This window comes from Podarcis muralis, chromosome 4, assembly GCF_964188315.1.
Source record: "Podarcis muralis chromosome 4, rPodMur119.hap1.1, whole genome shotgun sequence".
NCBI classification, from domain to species: Eukaryota; Metazoa; Chordata; class Lepidosauria; order Squamata; family Lacertidae; genus Podarcis; species Podarcis muralis.
Genome location: NC_135658.1, coordinates 45,052,631 through 45,066,962, shown reverse-complemented (window position 1 = coordinate 45,066,962; position 14,332 = coordinate 45,052,631). Strand labels below are relative to the sequence as shown.

Below are 14,332 nucleotides of genomic sequence, written 5' to 3'. Positions count from 1 at the left end.
ATTGATGATAATAATATAAAAAAGCGATAAAACATCAGACATTAAAAACTTCCCTAAACAGGGCTGTTGACACCCCACTGCCAGCCTGTAACTCCCACTCTTCCTTTAATCCACATTTTCCCTTTTGCAGCATCTCAATGACCTGTTTTGCAGTACAGTGGTACCTCAGGTTACATACGCTTCAGGTTACATACGCTTCAGGTTACAGACTTCGCTAACCCAGAAATAGTGCTTCAGGTTAAGAACTTTGCTTCATGATAAGAACAGAAATTGGGCTCCGGCGGCGTGGCAGCAGCAGGAGGCCCCATTAGATAAAGTGGTGCTTCAGGTTAAGAACAGTTTCAGGTTAAGTACAGACCTCCAGAATGAATTAAATACTTAACCCAAGGTACCACTGTATTAAGTCTCCATTTGGAAGCTCCCATGCAGAAAAACAAATTGTCCCCGTCTATCACCTGCACCTCAAAAATGTGAAAAAACTCCTCCTAGCTTTTTAACCAAAATGAATCTGTGGAAGTTCTAAGCATGCCCTACTGAACCAAGCCTTCAGACTTCTGTTAGGTGGCAGGTACCCTTTATAACGGGAAGGTAAACGGCGTTTCCATGTGCCGCGCTGGTGCTGGCTCGCCAGAGCAGCTTCGTCATGCTGGCCACGTGACCCGGAAGTGTCTTCGGACAGCGCTGGCTTCCGGCCTCTTAAGTGAGATGAGCGCACAACCCTAGAGTCAGACACGACTGGCCCGTACGGGCAGGGGTACCTTTCACTTTACCTTTGCCTACCCATGGAAAATGAAAGGGAAAGAGAGACAGAGAATGGAGCTCGTTCCCAGCTACAACCCAGTAACAGGAAAAGCTCTAATGGGGATGAGGAAGTAACTCAAAGAAACTGTCGAGGGGTTGTGTACTCCAGGCGTCCATTCTTGCCAACTCAAAGAAGACAGGAGAACCTAAATCAGTTCAAATTGGTAAGCAGAAGTCAGAGAAATAAATAGCAGAGGACAAGGTCCTTGCTTTCAGCACTTTTTTTTTAAAAAAAGAAAAACCTAATGATACATTCAGAACAGCAGCGTTTTGTCAGATGCCCTGAGGTCTCTACTGGCCCATTAGAGCACAGATGAGCAGAAGAAACACTGGTGGCTCAGCTACATTAGTCAAAAAACAGTGTTTCAAAGGTGTTCTAAACATGCAACACCAGCAACATGTAGAGCAAAAAACTTTTCTATGTGATGTTCCACAGCATTTTTTTCTTTTGTTGTAACTGTTTAATTTCTGACTTATTTATAATTTTTTTCCTGTGTAGATCCACCCTGGGTCCTCTGGTGGATCTGAGTAATATACCGTAGATCAGCAAGAGTTCTAGTAAAAACAAAATGTAGATCTCACCAGACTGAGATCTGCTCACCCCTGCCTTACAGATAAAGGCTCCATTAGGAATCTAAGATGCTTAAAGGCATTCGCTATACATATGATCGGCTTTTTCATCAAAATGCCAAACTTGCTGGATTTTATGAATTTCATCAACTGTAGACACAGCAAAAGGTTTGGACGCAGTCTTTTAAAGAGAACAACATCTGTTGATTTCAGACCCTGTTTCTCTTCGAACCATAAGAGACGAAAGCTCTAGATCAGGCTTTCTATACATTTTTAAATTTTCACGGTTTTATATTGGTAACAGAATCCATCTTTTCTTGATGCACACACCCCTGCCATCAAGAACGGGGCAAAAGGTTGCTGTAGCAATAGCTGGTGGTTTGGGCTACATAATTTCCTTCTAAGCACTTACTGCATGAAAATATCCTCTTTTTAAAATGACCCCACTGCAGACTTGGACAATTTTAGTTTGCTTCCAAGCATGCTGGAGAAGAATAACAAAGCTTTAGTTCCTAGTTCACATCTACGATAGCAGGAAAGAACCATTTTGGACTGAAATATCTTTCTAACATGCTGGTCTTCTTCCAGCCATAGGCTGAATGCTCAGGGACTTATACAGTGGTACCTCGGGCTACAGACACTTCAGGTTACAGACTCTGCTAACCCAGAAATAGTACCTCAGGTTAAGAATTTTACCTAAGGATGAGAACAGAAATCGCGCACCAGGGGCGGAGCAGCAGCGGGAGGCCCCATTAGCTAAAGTGGTAACTCAGGTTAAGGACGGACCTCCGCAACAAATTAAGCTATTAACCCGAGGTACCACTGTAGAGGTTCAAAGCTAGCATGATCTAATCAAGGCTTTAGAATGTACTACCTAACATGTGCCTTTTTGATCAGGGAAGCAGCCTAGAGTGCTCAGTACTTAGAACGTTTTATAAGAAGGCAGGAATATAGCAGAAAATGCACCAGTTAAGACAAAAATGCAATCTATAATCAAAATGCACATATAAAAGCTTCTTCCTGAGCCTATGCTTTTCTTTCATGCAGATTGTTCCTAGCATCTTCAACACAGGAATGCTGTCTATGATAATTAAAAAATAATAATGATCACCTGGATTGGATTTCAGATGTGGAATCCCTCCTGTTCTTAATTTCACTGATTTAACTTCTATGTGGTCATTTATGATGCCTTGGCAAAGTGTGTAGATTTGTAATTTATCCAGGATTTTAGCCACTTCCCAGAGGAGACCAAGAAAATGTGAGTGATCTTTAGAATGGCTCATTTTCATGCAGCAGAGTGAGAAACCCCAGCATGCAGAGCACGACTGCAAATTTCCCCACATGGACTTAGAAACAATTAAGGCTAGTAGTGCTGCTCTGGGCAGACTATTTGCTCGATCCTGAAAGAGCTTTCTGAAGACTCTGACACAGCAGTCATAGCATGTGTAACAGTCTATTGCCACATAACTCACATACCAGGTAGTTTAAAACCTCAAACACACAAATCCTGTACGCACACACGTTATATATACATAGTTTTCTATTTTGTGCTTAGCACTGGGTGTTTTATTGCTTTATATTCTTTGCAAACACTGTGCTGCATAATGGCAGTTTCCTAACTTCTTGCTCCTCTTAAGGTAAGATATAGAAAGCACAACTTTCTGCTTTCCATTATATCTCTGAGTTTTCAATCCTATATTTACAGTGGTACCTCCGGTTACGAACTTAATTCGTTCTGGAGGTCCATTTGTAAACTGAAACCGTTCTTAACCTGAGGCGCGCTTTTGCTAATGACGTCTCCCGCTACTGCCATGCCACCGGCACGCAACTTCCGCTCGCATCCCGGGCAACATTTGCAACCGGGAGCATCTACTTCTGGGTTAGCGGAGCTCATAACCCAAAGCATTCGTAAGGAGGGCGGTACATAACACGAGGTCCCACAGTACCTGAAAACAGAGGAAGTTGTCATGCCCTGAGTCAGACCATTGGTCCATTTCGTTCAGCACTGCCTACACTGACTGGCAACAATTCTCCAAGGATTCAGGGGACTTTCCCAGCTCTACATATAGATGTCAATAATTGACCTGGAACCTTTTGGGTACAAAGCATCTGTTCTAGATAGACCTTCCCCAAATACAAGGTTTACAAATCCCATTTAACTCAATGGGACTTACTTCTCAATAGACATGTATATATGATTGCATTGAAAATGTTCAATCCTATGCATATTTAATCAATAATAAATCTCTCTGAATAAAATTAATTATACAGTGATACCTCAGGTTAAGTACTTCATTTGTTCCGGAGGTCCGTACTTGACCTGAAACTGTTCTTAACCTGAAGCACCACTTTAGCTAATGAGGCCTCCTGCTGCTGCTGCCCCGCCGGAGCATGATTTCTGTTCTCATCCTGAAGCAAAGTTCTTAACCTGAAGCACTATATCTGGGTTAGCGGAGTCTGTAACCTGAAGCGTATGTAACCTGAAGCGTATGTTACCCGAGGTACTACCGTACAGGAATATGACCTTGGGTCACATGTTCCAGTTTCCACAGTTAAACTGCAACAGCATTCTTTAGCCCCAAATCTTTTTGTTTTCTGCTAATATTTGTTATCATTCCACCTTCAGAGTCTGCCTCTTGCTCTCCCAAAACAGCTCTCTCAAGCTCTTGTTATGTCTTTGAACTATGTGAGTTACCGGTCCTTCAGTTAAGACCCTAGAGAAGGAAGGCAATTCTCTTTGAAGGGCTTTTTTCTCAAAATCAAGTGTGCAGGCACATGTATTTTATCCCGCCTTCAGGCCTCAAGAACCGAAGGCAGTTCTCAGAAATTAGAACCCCATTTTAAAAGAACAACAGACGGCATTAAAGAAACAAAACAAAACAGCAACATAATAGAATGTAATTATCAGGAAAAAAAAAAAAAGCTTTTAAAAACAGGGATTGGGAACATGTGGTCCTTCAGATGTTGTGGGATTACAACTCTCAACCTTAATAGTAAGGCTGGTGAACTTGCTTGAACTTCCAAACTCACCAGCCAGAACATTTCAAATTAAGGCATTATTATTATTTAATTAATCAAAGCTGTGGCTCTACAGATGTTCTTTTGCTGCACAAGTTCCAGGCTGGTGCACTGGGAGGTCCCAAGAATTGTCCCACAACACCCTGTACCAGAAGACGAAAAGTACATCCCAAATTATATGTGGCTTTAGCTCACATAACACTTTGCTATTCGCAAAAGAGTTGCTAGTGAGAGTTCATATTTCACAGAAGAATGTGAATTAAGACTGGAATCCTCACACCACATTGCTGGGAATTCAGTGGAACTGACTTCTGAGTAGACATGGTCAGAACCGGAGTCCAAAACATCTGGAATAGGCATCCCCAAACTCGGCCCTCCAGCTGTTTTGGGACTACAATTCCCATCATCCCTGACCACTGGTCCTGTTAGCTAGGGATGATGGGAGTTGTAGTCCCAGAACAGCTGGAGGGCCGAGTTTGGGGGTGCCTGATCTGGAAGGTCAGATTCCCTACCACTGGTTTAGATGGTAGTGCTGTGTATAGAGTAAATCCTATTAAGAACCCAAGAAGCAGGCAGACACACAGCACATACATAACACACTGTGATGGCATGTAACTCTACTGCTAAGCCAGTGTACTTCTGATCAACCTGGCGATTCATAAAAAAAACCCTCTCTGGGCATAAGGGAGAAATAAGAACACAAAATATTAAATATATATAACATTTGTTTGTTACAGTGCCTTGCTATTCTAATTCAGTCTGCTCCTCACAAACAGATTCACCCAGTGATTTATATGAAGCTTGACTATGCAGGTCACCAACCAATAATTCATAAGGAATGTGAATGTATCAAAAGAAAAGCCACCTTTATTATTTTATTTGTACCCCATTGTCAGGGACCATGCTTAGGAGGGCTGCACTGAGGAAGAATGGTGGGAGCCACCTCCTCCTCCTGATCCTGATTCTAATCCTGAATCTTCCCAGGAGCAGAAGGACAGTATAGATTTGAAACAGTGGTTTGCAAAGGGGCATCATTCAGAAGGCAAAAGCTGGGAAATACTGGATGGGGAACAGCTAGCAGAAGAAAGACTAGAAGAGTGATTCACAGTCTCTGGAGAGTATCCACCACCACCACCCCTTCTCCAAAGTCATGGAGAGCTCAGAAAGTTTCAGAACAGAAAGAGTGGAGGTTACAAACTCAGATTACAAGACGTAGGAGTGATGTAAATTAATAGGGATGGAAGGGGGAGTAACCCTTAATTGGGAGCACCGCCATTCTGGGTAGACGTTTTCTTTTGTTCTTCGCTGTGTTTATTAAAGAAACTAACTGGTAAGAATTCACTTTCGTTTGATCTGCTCATTTACGGCCACAGGGGAAGAAGCAGATTCCCCGAAGCCTGATACCCATTCTACAAGCAGCTCAGACCAATATGTCACCATCACAAGAATCTTTGATATAAGTTAGGTTGAGAGAGAGTCATTCCCTACAATGACTTAACAAGCTTTATGGCTAAGCTAGAACATGAAACTGGGTTGCACACATTCAAACGTAGCATACAATCCACTGCAACACACAGGCTTAGGTCAAATATGCCTTTTGCCAACTGCATACAGGAGACTGAAATAAGTGCCAGGTCACAAGCAGAAAATTTAGCCCTTTTAATATGGGCAAAACAGCATCATAGTTAGAAAGAAGTTATTTAGCATTTTCTAATATTTAGTTATTTAGCATTTTCTTCCTCCCAGATTTGTGATGCATACAGATCCCAATAAAATCTACGTTTTAAAGGGAGTCTGCACATTTATGGAGAAATGGGTTGCGTATAAAAATAAAAGAATTCCACTAATGAGGCTAAATTCTCTTTTTAACTAGCTGAATCTGCAACCTCTATTAACATCAACGTCTGATAAAATACTAAGAGATTTATAGCCATGAGTTACATTATTGATACTAAATCTCTACTTGTTAGAGAAAAGGTTAGAAACACTAAGGAAAATTCAATGCAAAAAGTTAAATTAATTACTCACTAAAATTTAAAGGAAGTCAATGTAAACTTGAAGAATCTAACCATGTTTAGCCTTAAAGGAAGATTCTGAACATGTAGATGTTAGACTGTACTTAAACATAGCTAAAGTAAAATATTTGTAATTAGTAACGTACAACAAGTTATTTATTTAGTTATCTAACCAACTTCATTCTCAGATGAAGTATCAGTTGCATTTATGTAGTAAAAATGCTTAGCATTATTTGTTCTTAGCACTAATTAATTTTTTCTTAGCGCCAAGCTCTGGAGGGTAGAACTTGAACCAATGGCTTCAAGTTACAAGAAAGGAGATTGACTAAACATCAGGAAGAACTTTCTGACAGTAAAAGCAGTTCGACAGAGGAATGGGCTCCCTTCAGAGGTTGTGGGCTTTCCGTCATTGCATGTTTTTAAGCAGAAGTTGGGTGGCCAACTGTCATGGATGCTTTAGCTAAGATTCCTGCATTGCAGGGGTTGGACTAGATGACCCCTGGGGTGCTTTCCAACTCTATGATTCAATAATAATAATAATAACAACAACAACAATTATTATTATTATTATTATTATTATTATTATTATTATTATTATTTATACCCCACCCATCTGGCTGGGTTTCCCCAGCCACTCTGGGTGGCTTCCAACAGAATATTAAAATACAATAACCTATTAAACAATAAAAGCTTCCCTAAACAGGGCTGCCTTCAGATGTCTTCTAAAAGTCTGGTAGTTGTTTTTCTCTGGTGGAAGGGCATTCCACAGGGCAGGTGCCACTACTGAGAAGGCCCTCGGCACTGGACCTCAGTGTCCGGGCAGAACGGTGGGGGTGGAGACGCTCCTTCAGGTATACTGGACCAAGGCCGTTTAGGACTTTAAAGGTCAGCACCAACACTTTGAATTGTGCTCAGAAACGTACTGGGAGCCAGTGTAGGTCTTTCAAGACCGGTGTTATATGATCTTGGCAGCCACTCCCAGTCACCAGTCTAGCTGCCGCATTAGCCTAACAGAATAACTTGATACACTCAAATTATGCCTAGGCATCCTAGAAAGTATTGTTATAGATGCAAGGAGACCATTCCTTGGCTAATAACTGTCCAGGATGATCGATTTACTTTCACCAATGGCAGGAAATGTTCTCATAATAGGTGAGGATCTCCTTCCAGTTTTTGGATTGCAAGACAAATCATAATATGGGAGGGGGCAGAGAAACAGTATGGAGTAAGTTTGATATTACTGAAAAGACCAAAGAATATGCTCTACATGGGGCTGCCTTTGAAGGCAGTATAGAAATTCCCAACAGTGCAAAATGCTACTGCTAGGTCACAGGAAGGTGGGGGAACAGAGCAATGGGGCACAAGACTGATTCTCTATCAGTATCAGTACTTATCACTGCATTTCAAAGTGTTGATTTAAAGTCCTAAATGACTTATGAATAAGTTATTTGAAGGACCACCTGAACTCATCATAATCCGCTAAGTCACTGAGATCTGCCTCAAAGTCCCCTGTTATGTACTCAATCCAATTTCTGAGCGAGACACAATTTTGTTGTGTTTCCTAAAATTTGAAACTCCCATCGGATGTGCACATGGCATATCTACACTATGGATTTTTAAACCGGCTTTAAAAATCCTTTTTCTAACTGTGTTTTTTGTTGAAGGCTTTTTCTACAGAGATACGTTGCAAAATATAGCTCTGTCCATTTGTTTTTATTAAGTGTCTTTAACTGTTTTAACTGGTCTTTTTAATAGTTGTTAATGCAGCTGCCGCTGTTGATTTTGATTATTTTAAATCATTGCATTTCTTGTGCTTTTAACATATTGTGAGCTGCTTAAGGGTTGGCTATGCCCAAAAAGGCAACATATAAATAAATTTATAAAGTAAATAAATGCCCTTGTAAAAAAATGGGGTGCAGAAAAACCTGTACAAGCCCTGCCTTGACCTCTTCCCAGGGAAGGTTAGGAGAGCAGGCATATATTTTGGGAAACTACTTGTAATACAACAGCAAATCAGATCCAAATAAGAGCCAATTCTGATTTCCATCCATTACTGCAGCTATTTCAAACACCAGAAACGGTAAGGTGGCAGGAAGGCAGATTCTGTCCTTCTTTGGGCAGACAAGTGTGGGTAACAAGGAAGATTGCTCAATAGTGCTCTAGCAGCTCTAATTTCTGACATGGAAATAAGTGCTCTTCAGCTCAAAAATGCACATGATTTTAATTGCACCTACTTCCACATATTGAGATCAATGAAACAGTTAAGCTAATGACAAAAGTCATTTACCCAACAGGAGAGAATGTGATAGCTCATTCAGGCATTTGTTAACTGAACAGTTTGCATTAATGCAGCTTTAAAGAGGACAGGCATTACATTTGTGCACACCAAAACACTGCCCAAAGCCCTCAGTACAAGCAGTAAGGCCTCATTTCTACTCACATTCACCAGTTTAAACCAGAGACGGAGATTGTCAACCAATTGCTACTAAGGCCATAGAGACCATGACAAACAGGAGGGACTTGGGGGAGAGATGGAAGGCATCAGATTCAGGGATCGTTTTTTGAATGGAAGGCTTGTTACTGTGCTGAGAAAGGTACATGTAGGCTGTTTGTGTTGCTGGTGGGGGGGTGTTTATTCTGTTAATTATTGTTTACACAGACATATTTTAAATAAGCAGGTATTTTCATTAAGAATAATTGACTTATGCAAGGAAAGAGGTAATTCTAAATCGATTTGCAATTGTTCGAGGGAAGGGGCTGATGAAATACAGGGATAGAAGTGAAAGTCGCTTCTCTGGATAGGAGTTTAAAATTTCCTGGTTATTCTAAATGTCTTTGAATCTCAAATTTTGTAACAAATACTACCCAACAAAATGCCTAACATAACAAAACAACAGATAGCTGTGCACAAAAATGTCAAAGACTGAACCTCCTGCATTGCATGACCTCTTGCTCCCATTGTTTACATTTTATACCCATTTCTTTATGTATATATAAATAAACAAGGTTCACACATTTACCATCTGCAGTAATTGATAACAAGGTAAAAAATAAATAAAGGAGAATGCTCTGTGTTGCCAGGAATGTGTGTGTGTGTGTGTGTGTGTGTGTGTGTGTGTGTGTATGCATTTATTCAAATCTGCATAAATTTTATTGATTTTAGTGTGTGCTAAAATAGGGCCATTTTTAAAGGGGAATGCTGTGATTTGCCAGCAAGACTCAGACTGCTCAGTTTATGATCCATGTGGGATAGCAGGATTGGTAGAGCATGAGACTCAATCTCAGGATCACGAGTTGTAGCCCCATGTTGGGCGATAGATTCCTGCTTTGTAGGGGGTGGATTAGATGGTCCTTGTGGTCCCTTCCAACTCTACTAATCTATGATTCTCTGTTGTATATAATTTTATTTGGGTCTGTGTCAACTTCATGTTAAGTTGTTTTACTTATATAGTCTTGCTTTGTCATACCACCAAGTTCACCCATTGATTGGTGCACTGAAAACCAATGGTTCTAAACCTATGCAATGTAAACATCCATGTTCTTTTAATTATTGACATTAAATGTCAACTTTGATTGTTACTATACAAACCCGGAGGAGGGTTTATGCTCAGTTAACTACTCGATTTGGGAAGTTCCATTCTAATTGGTGAATGATGCCACATATAAAAATCTTAAAACTAAACATAACAGGACATTTTCAGTTTAATGTACTATCACAAGGTTCAGCCACTAGTGCTTTTTAACGCTGCTTTGAAAACATGTCATCGCCTTTTTTCCTGGCAAAGCAGTAAAAGAAAGTTTTGTAATCTGCTTGTAAAAGGCTCCTATGGCAGTTAATAGTAGAAAATTATAACCAATTGTGCCTGAAAAATATACCACACCAAGGCAGGAGAGCAAGTACTCTCAGGTGCTGTTATCATATAAGATAACAGCTGGAAAGTAGTTACGATACTCAGGATAACACTTCATGCATCTGATGAAGCGGACTGTAGTAAATTTGTTACTCTTGGCAGTGCCACGAGGCTGATTGTTGTTTTCACTGCAGGAGACCAATGCAGCTACTTCCCCTGGAAATTGTATCTGATGAAGTGGACTCTAATCCACAAAAGCTTATACCATCATGAACTTGTTGGTCTTCAGCCTGGTTCGTTCATCAAAATAAAGCCAAACGATGGCTTCCCTGGGTGATGTGAACAGGCTGGCTTCTGATGAGTTTAAACAGGATTTTCTCCTCCAGACCCTGGCATAGCTGCTGCACTGCCCTGCCATTTCATCTCAGGCCTGTGACACAACACAGCAGCTAAGTCAAGGCTTTGTTCTGTTGCTAGATTGTGGTCAAGGATGAGAGACCCTAATCTAATCATGGTCCTGCACTCAGATACCACACTAAGCCAAACTTGTAATAAAAGGGCCAAGCAACAGCAAAGTGAGTGTTAGCTCCGGTCCAGGAGCCCATACATTTGCATAGTCATAGGTTACCATGAGTCCATGACATGCAAACTAGGCCAATTAAGATACAGTGGTACCTCGGGTTCCGGAGGTCCGTTCTTAACCTGAAACTGTTCTTAACCTAAAGAACCACTTTAGCTAATGGGGCCTCCTGCTGCTGCCACGCCACTGGAGCACGATTTCTGTTCGCAAGTTCTTAACCCAAGGTACTATTTCTGGGTTAGTGGAGTCTGTAACCTGAAGCGTATGTAACCTGAGGTACCACTGTACTACAAGACTTTGTTATTTTAGGTGCAACTCCTCTGGAAGATGCTCTTCTTTAAAAGTACAGTCTTCTTCTCTCCTCATTTTAACTCTTCTTGGTGAAGAGACAATTATTCTGTACTAGCAAAACTAAAAAACTTCATCAATAAACAGATGGGCAGTTCCAGACTGTTGCTATTTTCAAGTGGAACTCAGTCACATCCCAGCAAATCCAGGTTAAGTGCCATTATAGATGACTGGAAGATCTGGCATAACAAAGCCACTTCCCTCAAAGATCAGACTTTTTGCAATGAGGAAAGTGATGGGGAAATCCCACTGGAAAGGGTGGGATAGCACTTGCTTTGGCACATATAATCTCTCTGGAAACAAATCAAGTGGACTGGAGGAATCATTATGTACCAAACATACCGTACCCAGGCATACTCTTAGAAGCCACTATGAAATCGCTACAAGTATTGCAATTGGGGGGGGGGCCTAGCAGCAGCAGGGGATTTCCCTGCTGATGTTTGTAATATTAGAAGGGGGATATTTGGCTGCCATAACAGTCCCCAGTGCAGTGGGAAAGCTGACAGCAGCCAAAAATCCCCGCTCCAATATTTCAAATAGCAGCACTTGTCCTTCACAACTTATGCAGAGAAAAGTAAAGGAGCCCTCAAGGACACTATTGAGGTGAAATCTAAATCTGCTCTCTGACACTGGGAATCAATTCTGCTCTTATCCATGTCCTCACTCATGCAGAATAAATCATACTATTGTCTAACCTTTCAATCTGCATAACCTCACTGTGGACTCCATTACTTTATCCCACTAGTCTGACAAAAATATTAGCCACTGGCATTTACATATAGATTTATCAATCACTTCTTAGAGCAGCAGGCGCGCGCACACACACACACACAACTTTTACCTTACAACAGCTTTGTGAAGTAGGTTAAGCAGAGACAGAATGACTGACTCACTCAGGGCAACCCAGTAAAGCTTCAAGGCTGAGCAGGGATTTTAACCAAGCTCTGTCTCTTCCAAATCCAACACTATCCACAACACCAGGCTGCAGTGACCACTGCCCAGTTTATGATCCCTTTTGCTACTCCATGCTCCAGCAAGCAATATGCTTCAGTGAACAGAGAATTTGCCACAAATGTGGAAGACCAATGTTTAAATCCTATTCTGACCACTGCTCTTGGGTGGGTTTTAGCAACTCACAGTCCCACAGTCTAAGATACCTATGTGTAAACTTGTTGACTGTAAATATTGAAGGCTGCCTCAAACAACTGCTACAGAAATCGAAAATAAAAAGTTAAAAATTAAGTATGTTCATAAAAGATTCTGATCACACTTCCTACAGAACCCTTGTCCCCTAAATTATTGGTTTCTTGGGGGGGGGGTATTATAGAAGGTGGGAAGGTGAACTAATCTTAGGAGCCCAGTCAAAGGGTGCAAACTCAATGGAGCTTGCATCTGAGTACACATGTCAGGTTGCAAATCGTTAGTAGCAACAGTTTTCATCTCTCCCTCTCAGAGCCCAGTCCTACGCATGTTTACTTAAGCCCCACTGTATTCAATGGGGCTTGATCCCTTTATAAGCGTATTTAGGATCCCAGCCTTGGGCATTGCTCACGGATTATTTAGCCGAGGACTCTCCACACACCTTTCGTTGCCGATTCTTTTTTTACATAGTGAAAAGCTCACGGCTCTTTTACCCGGCCGGCAGACAATAAAAGCACCTTGCAGCGTTAAGAGGGAAAGTCCCTCCCTCTCCACCAGCTAAGGGCAAGAGCCAATTTCCAATCCCAAGTGAGGGCAGCCGGGCGGCTTCACGGGCGCTTCCCGTGGAGATGAAGGCTCGCCAATCAGGCTCGCGCGCTCCCCGCCAGCGAGGAAGCACGCGACGCACACGCACCGCGGACGGTGGGAAGCGCACGTGAAAGGCAGGGGCTCATGTTGCAACAGAGAGGAGCGCGGGGCGAGTGGCGGAGGGGCTGCAGCCGCTCAGCAGTCCTAGCCGGGCTCGCTTTCCTTCCTCATTGTGGCTGGGCACCAAAGCTGCGGCAGCCCTGCCTTTACTCGGGACTAAGTCCCTCCTGGACTCCGGAGTGAAAACGCACAGGCAGCTGCAAAGGCAGCAGGTAGAGGAGGAGAAGGTAGTGAAGCCAAGTGAGCCCAGCGGGCAAGAGAAGCTAGCGGGACTTTAGCAAGGCATGCACGGTGCTGCTCCGCAGATAGGGACCTACTCCGGAGGAAGCAAGCAGGACCGAGATGCAAATAAGCGTGACGGTGCAGCTTTTTAGTGTCTGGAGCAGCTGTTTTTGGAGGGGTGGGCCCGGAGGGGAGATGGGCGGGTGTGAGAGGAGCCCCGAAGCAGCGCGTCCAGGTGCACCAGCTGGTCTCGGTTACCTGCGCTCGAAGTCCTGCTCAAAGGGAGTCAGGTAGGGGTCCTTCTCCAGCAAGCGCTGCAAGTCGGGCGGGCGGGGGCTTAGCAAAGCCATCTTTGCAGCAGCAGCGGGAGGATCCGACCTCAGTTGCACCAGGATGTCAGGAGAAGCGGCGCCCTCTCAGCTCCCTATATACATTTGGGTAAGAGGGGTGGGCTGGAAGGGCAAGCGCCGACCTCTCTCCCACCAACCCACCCCCTATTCGGGATAGGGCTAGGCCGGGTGCCGCCCAGGCTGGGGGAGGGGAAGGGGGTCACCCAGCTGCGCAAGGAAAGGGCTCCGGGAACAAGCAGTTCCGGCCTTGCTAAGAGACTCGAAACCTGCGGCTGCTTCAGGGTTTGCAACGTCCTTGCGACTGAGCATGCTCGGGAAACACGAGCAAGCTCAGTGCTGCGTTCTGAAGCCGCTGCCCTCACTTGGCCCCCTTCACATCCGCCAGGAATTGGTGTTTTGCCTCCGTTATCCAGTACTTTGTACTGAGCAAAGGTGAGCTCCCAGGAGCAGACCAGGAGAAAAGCGATGCCGGTGATAGGCAGTAGACTAATGAAGAGAGGCAGAAGATGCAATCTTAAGCACATTTACTTGGAATTAATCTCATTGAACTCGTTGGAATATTTTTCATAATAAACATGCCTACAGTTGGGCATCACCTGGTTTAAGATTTGGTGTGCTGAGTGCAAGTATGGATCACTGGTGGAAATAAAGGTCTTCCTCTGCCAGAGAAGGGGGCAGGGTACCAGTGGGTTCTTGCTGCTCCTCCCACTTTGGGGGTGGGGTGGAGGG

At 43.1% G+C, this 14,332-nt stretch overlaps 1 protein-coding gene across 1 annotated transcript in view; it reads right to left on the bottom strand.

Moving 5' to 3' along the window:
• Positions 1-13,907, bottom strand: part of GBE1 (1,4-alpha-glucan branching enzyme 1) — a 147,244-nt gene extending 133,337 nt beyond the window's left edge. Inside the window, 1 exon segment of the mRNA XM_077927261.1 lies at positions 13,512-13,907. Within this exon segment, the coding sequence (XP_077783387.1) occupies positions 13,512-13,603 (92 nt within the window). The 5' untranslated portion in view covers positions 13,604-13,907.
• Positions 13,908-14,332: the final 425 nt, after the last annotated feature.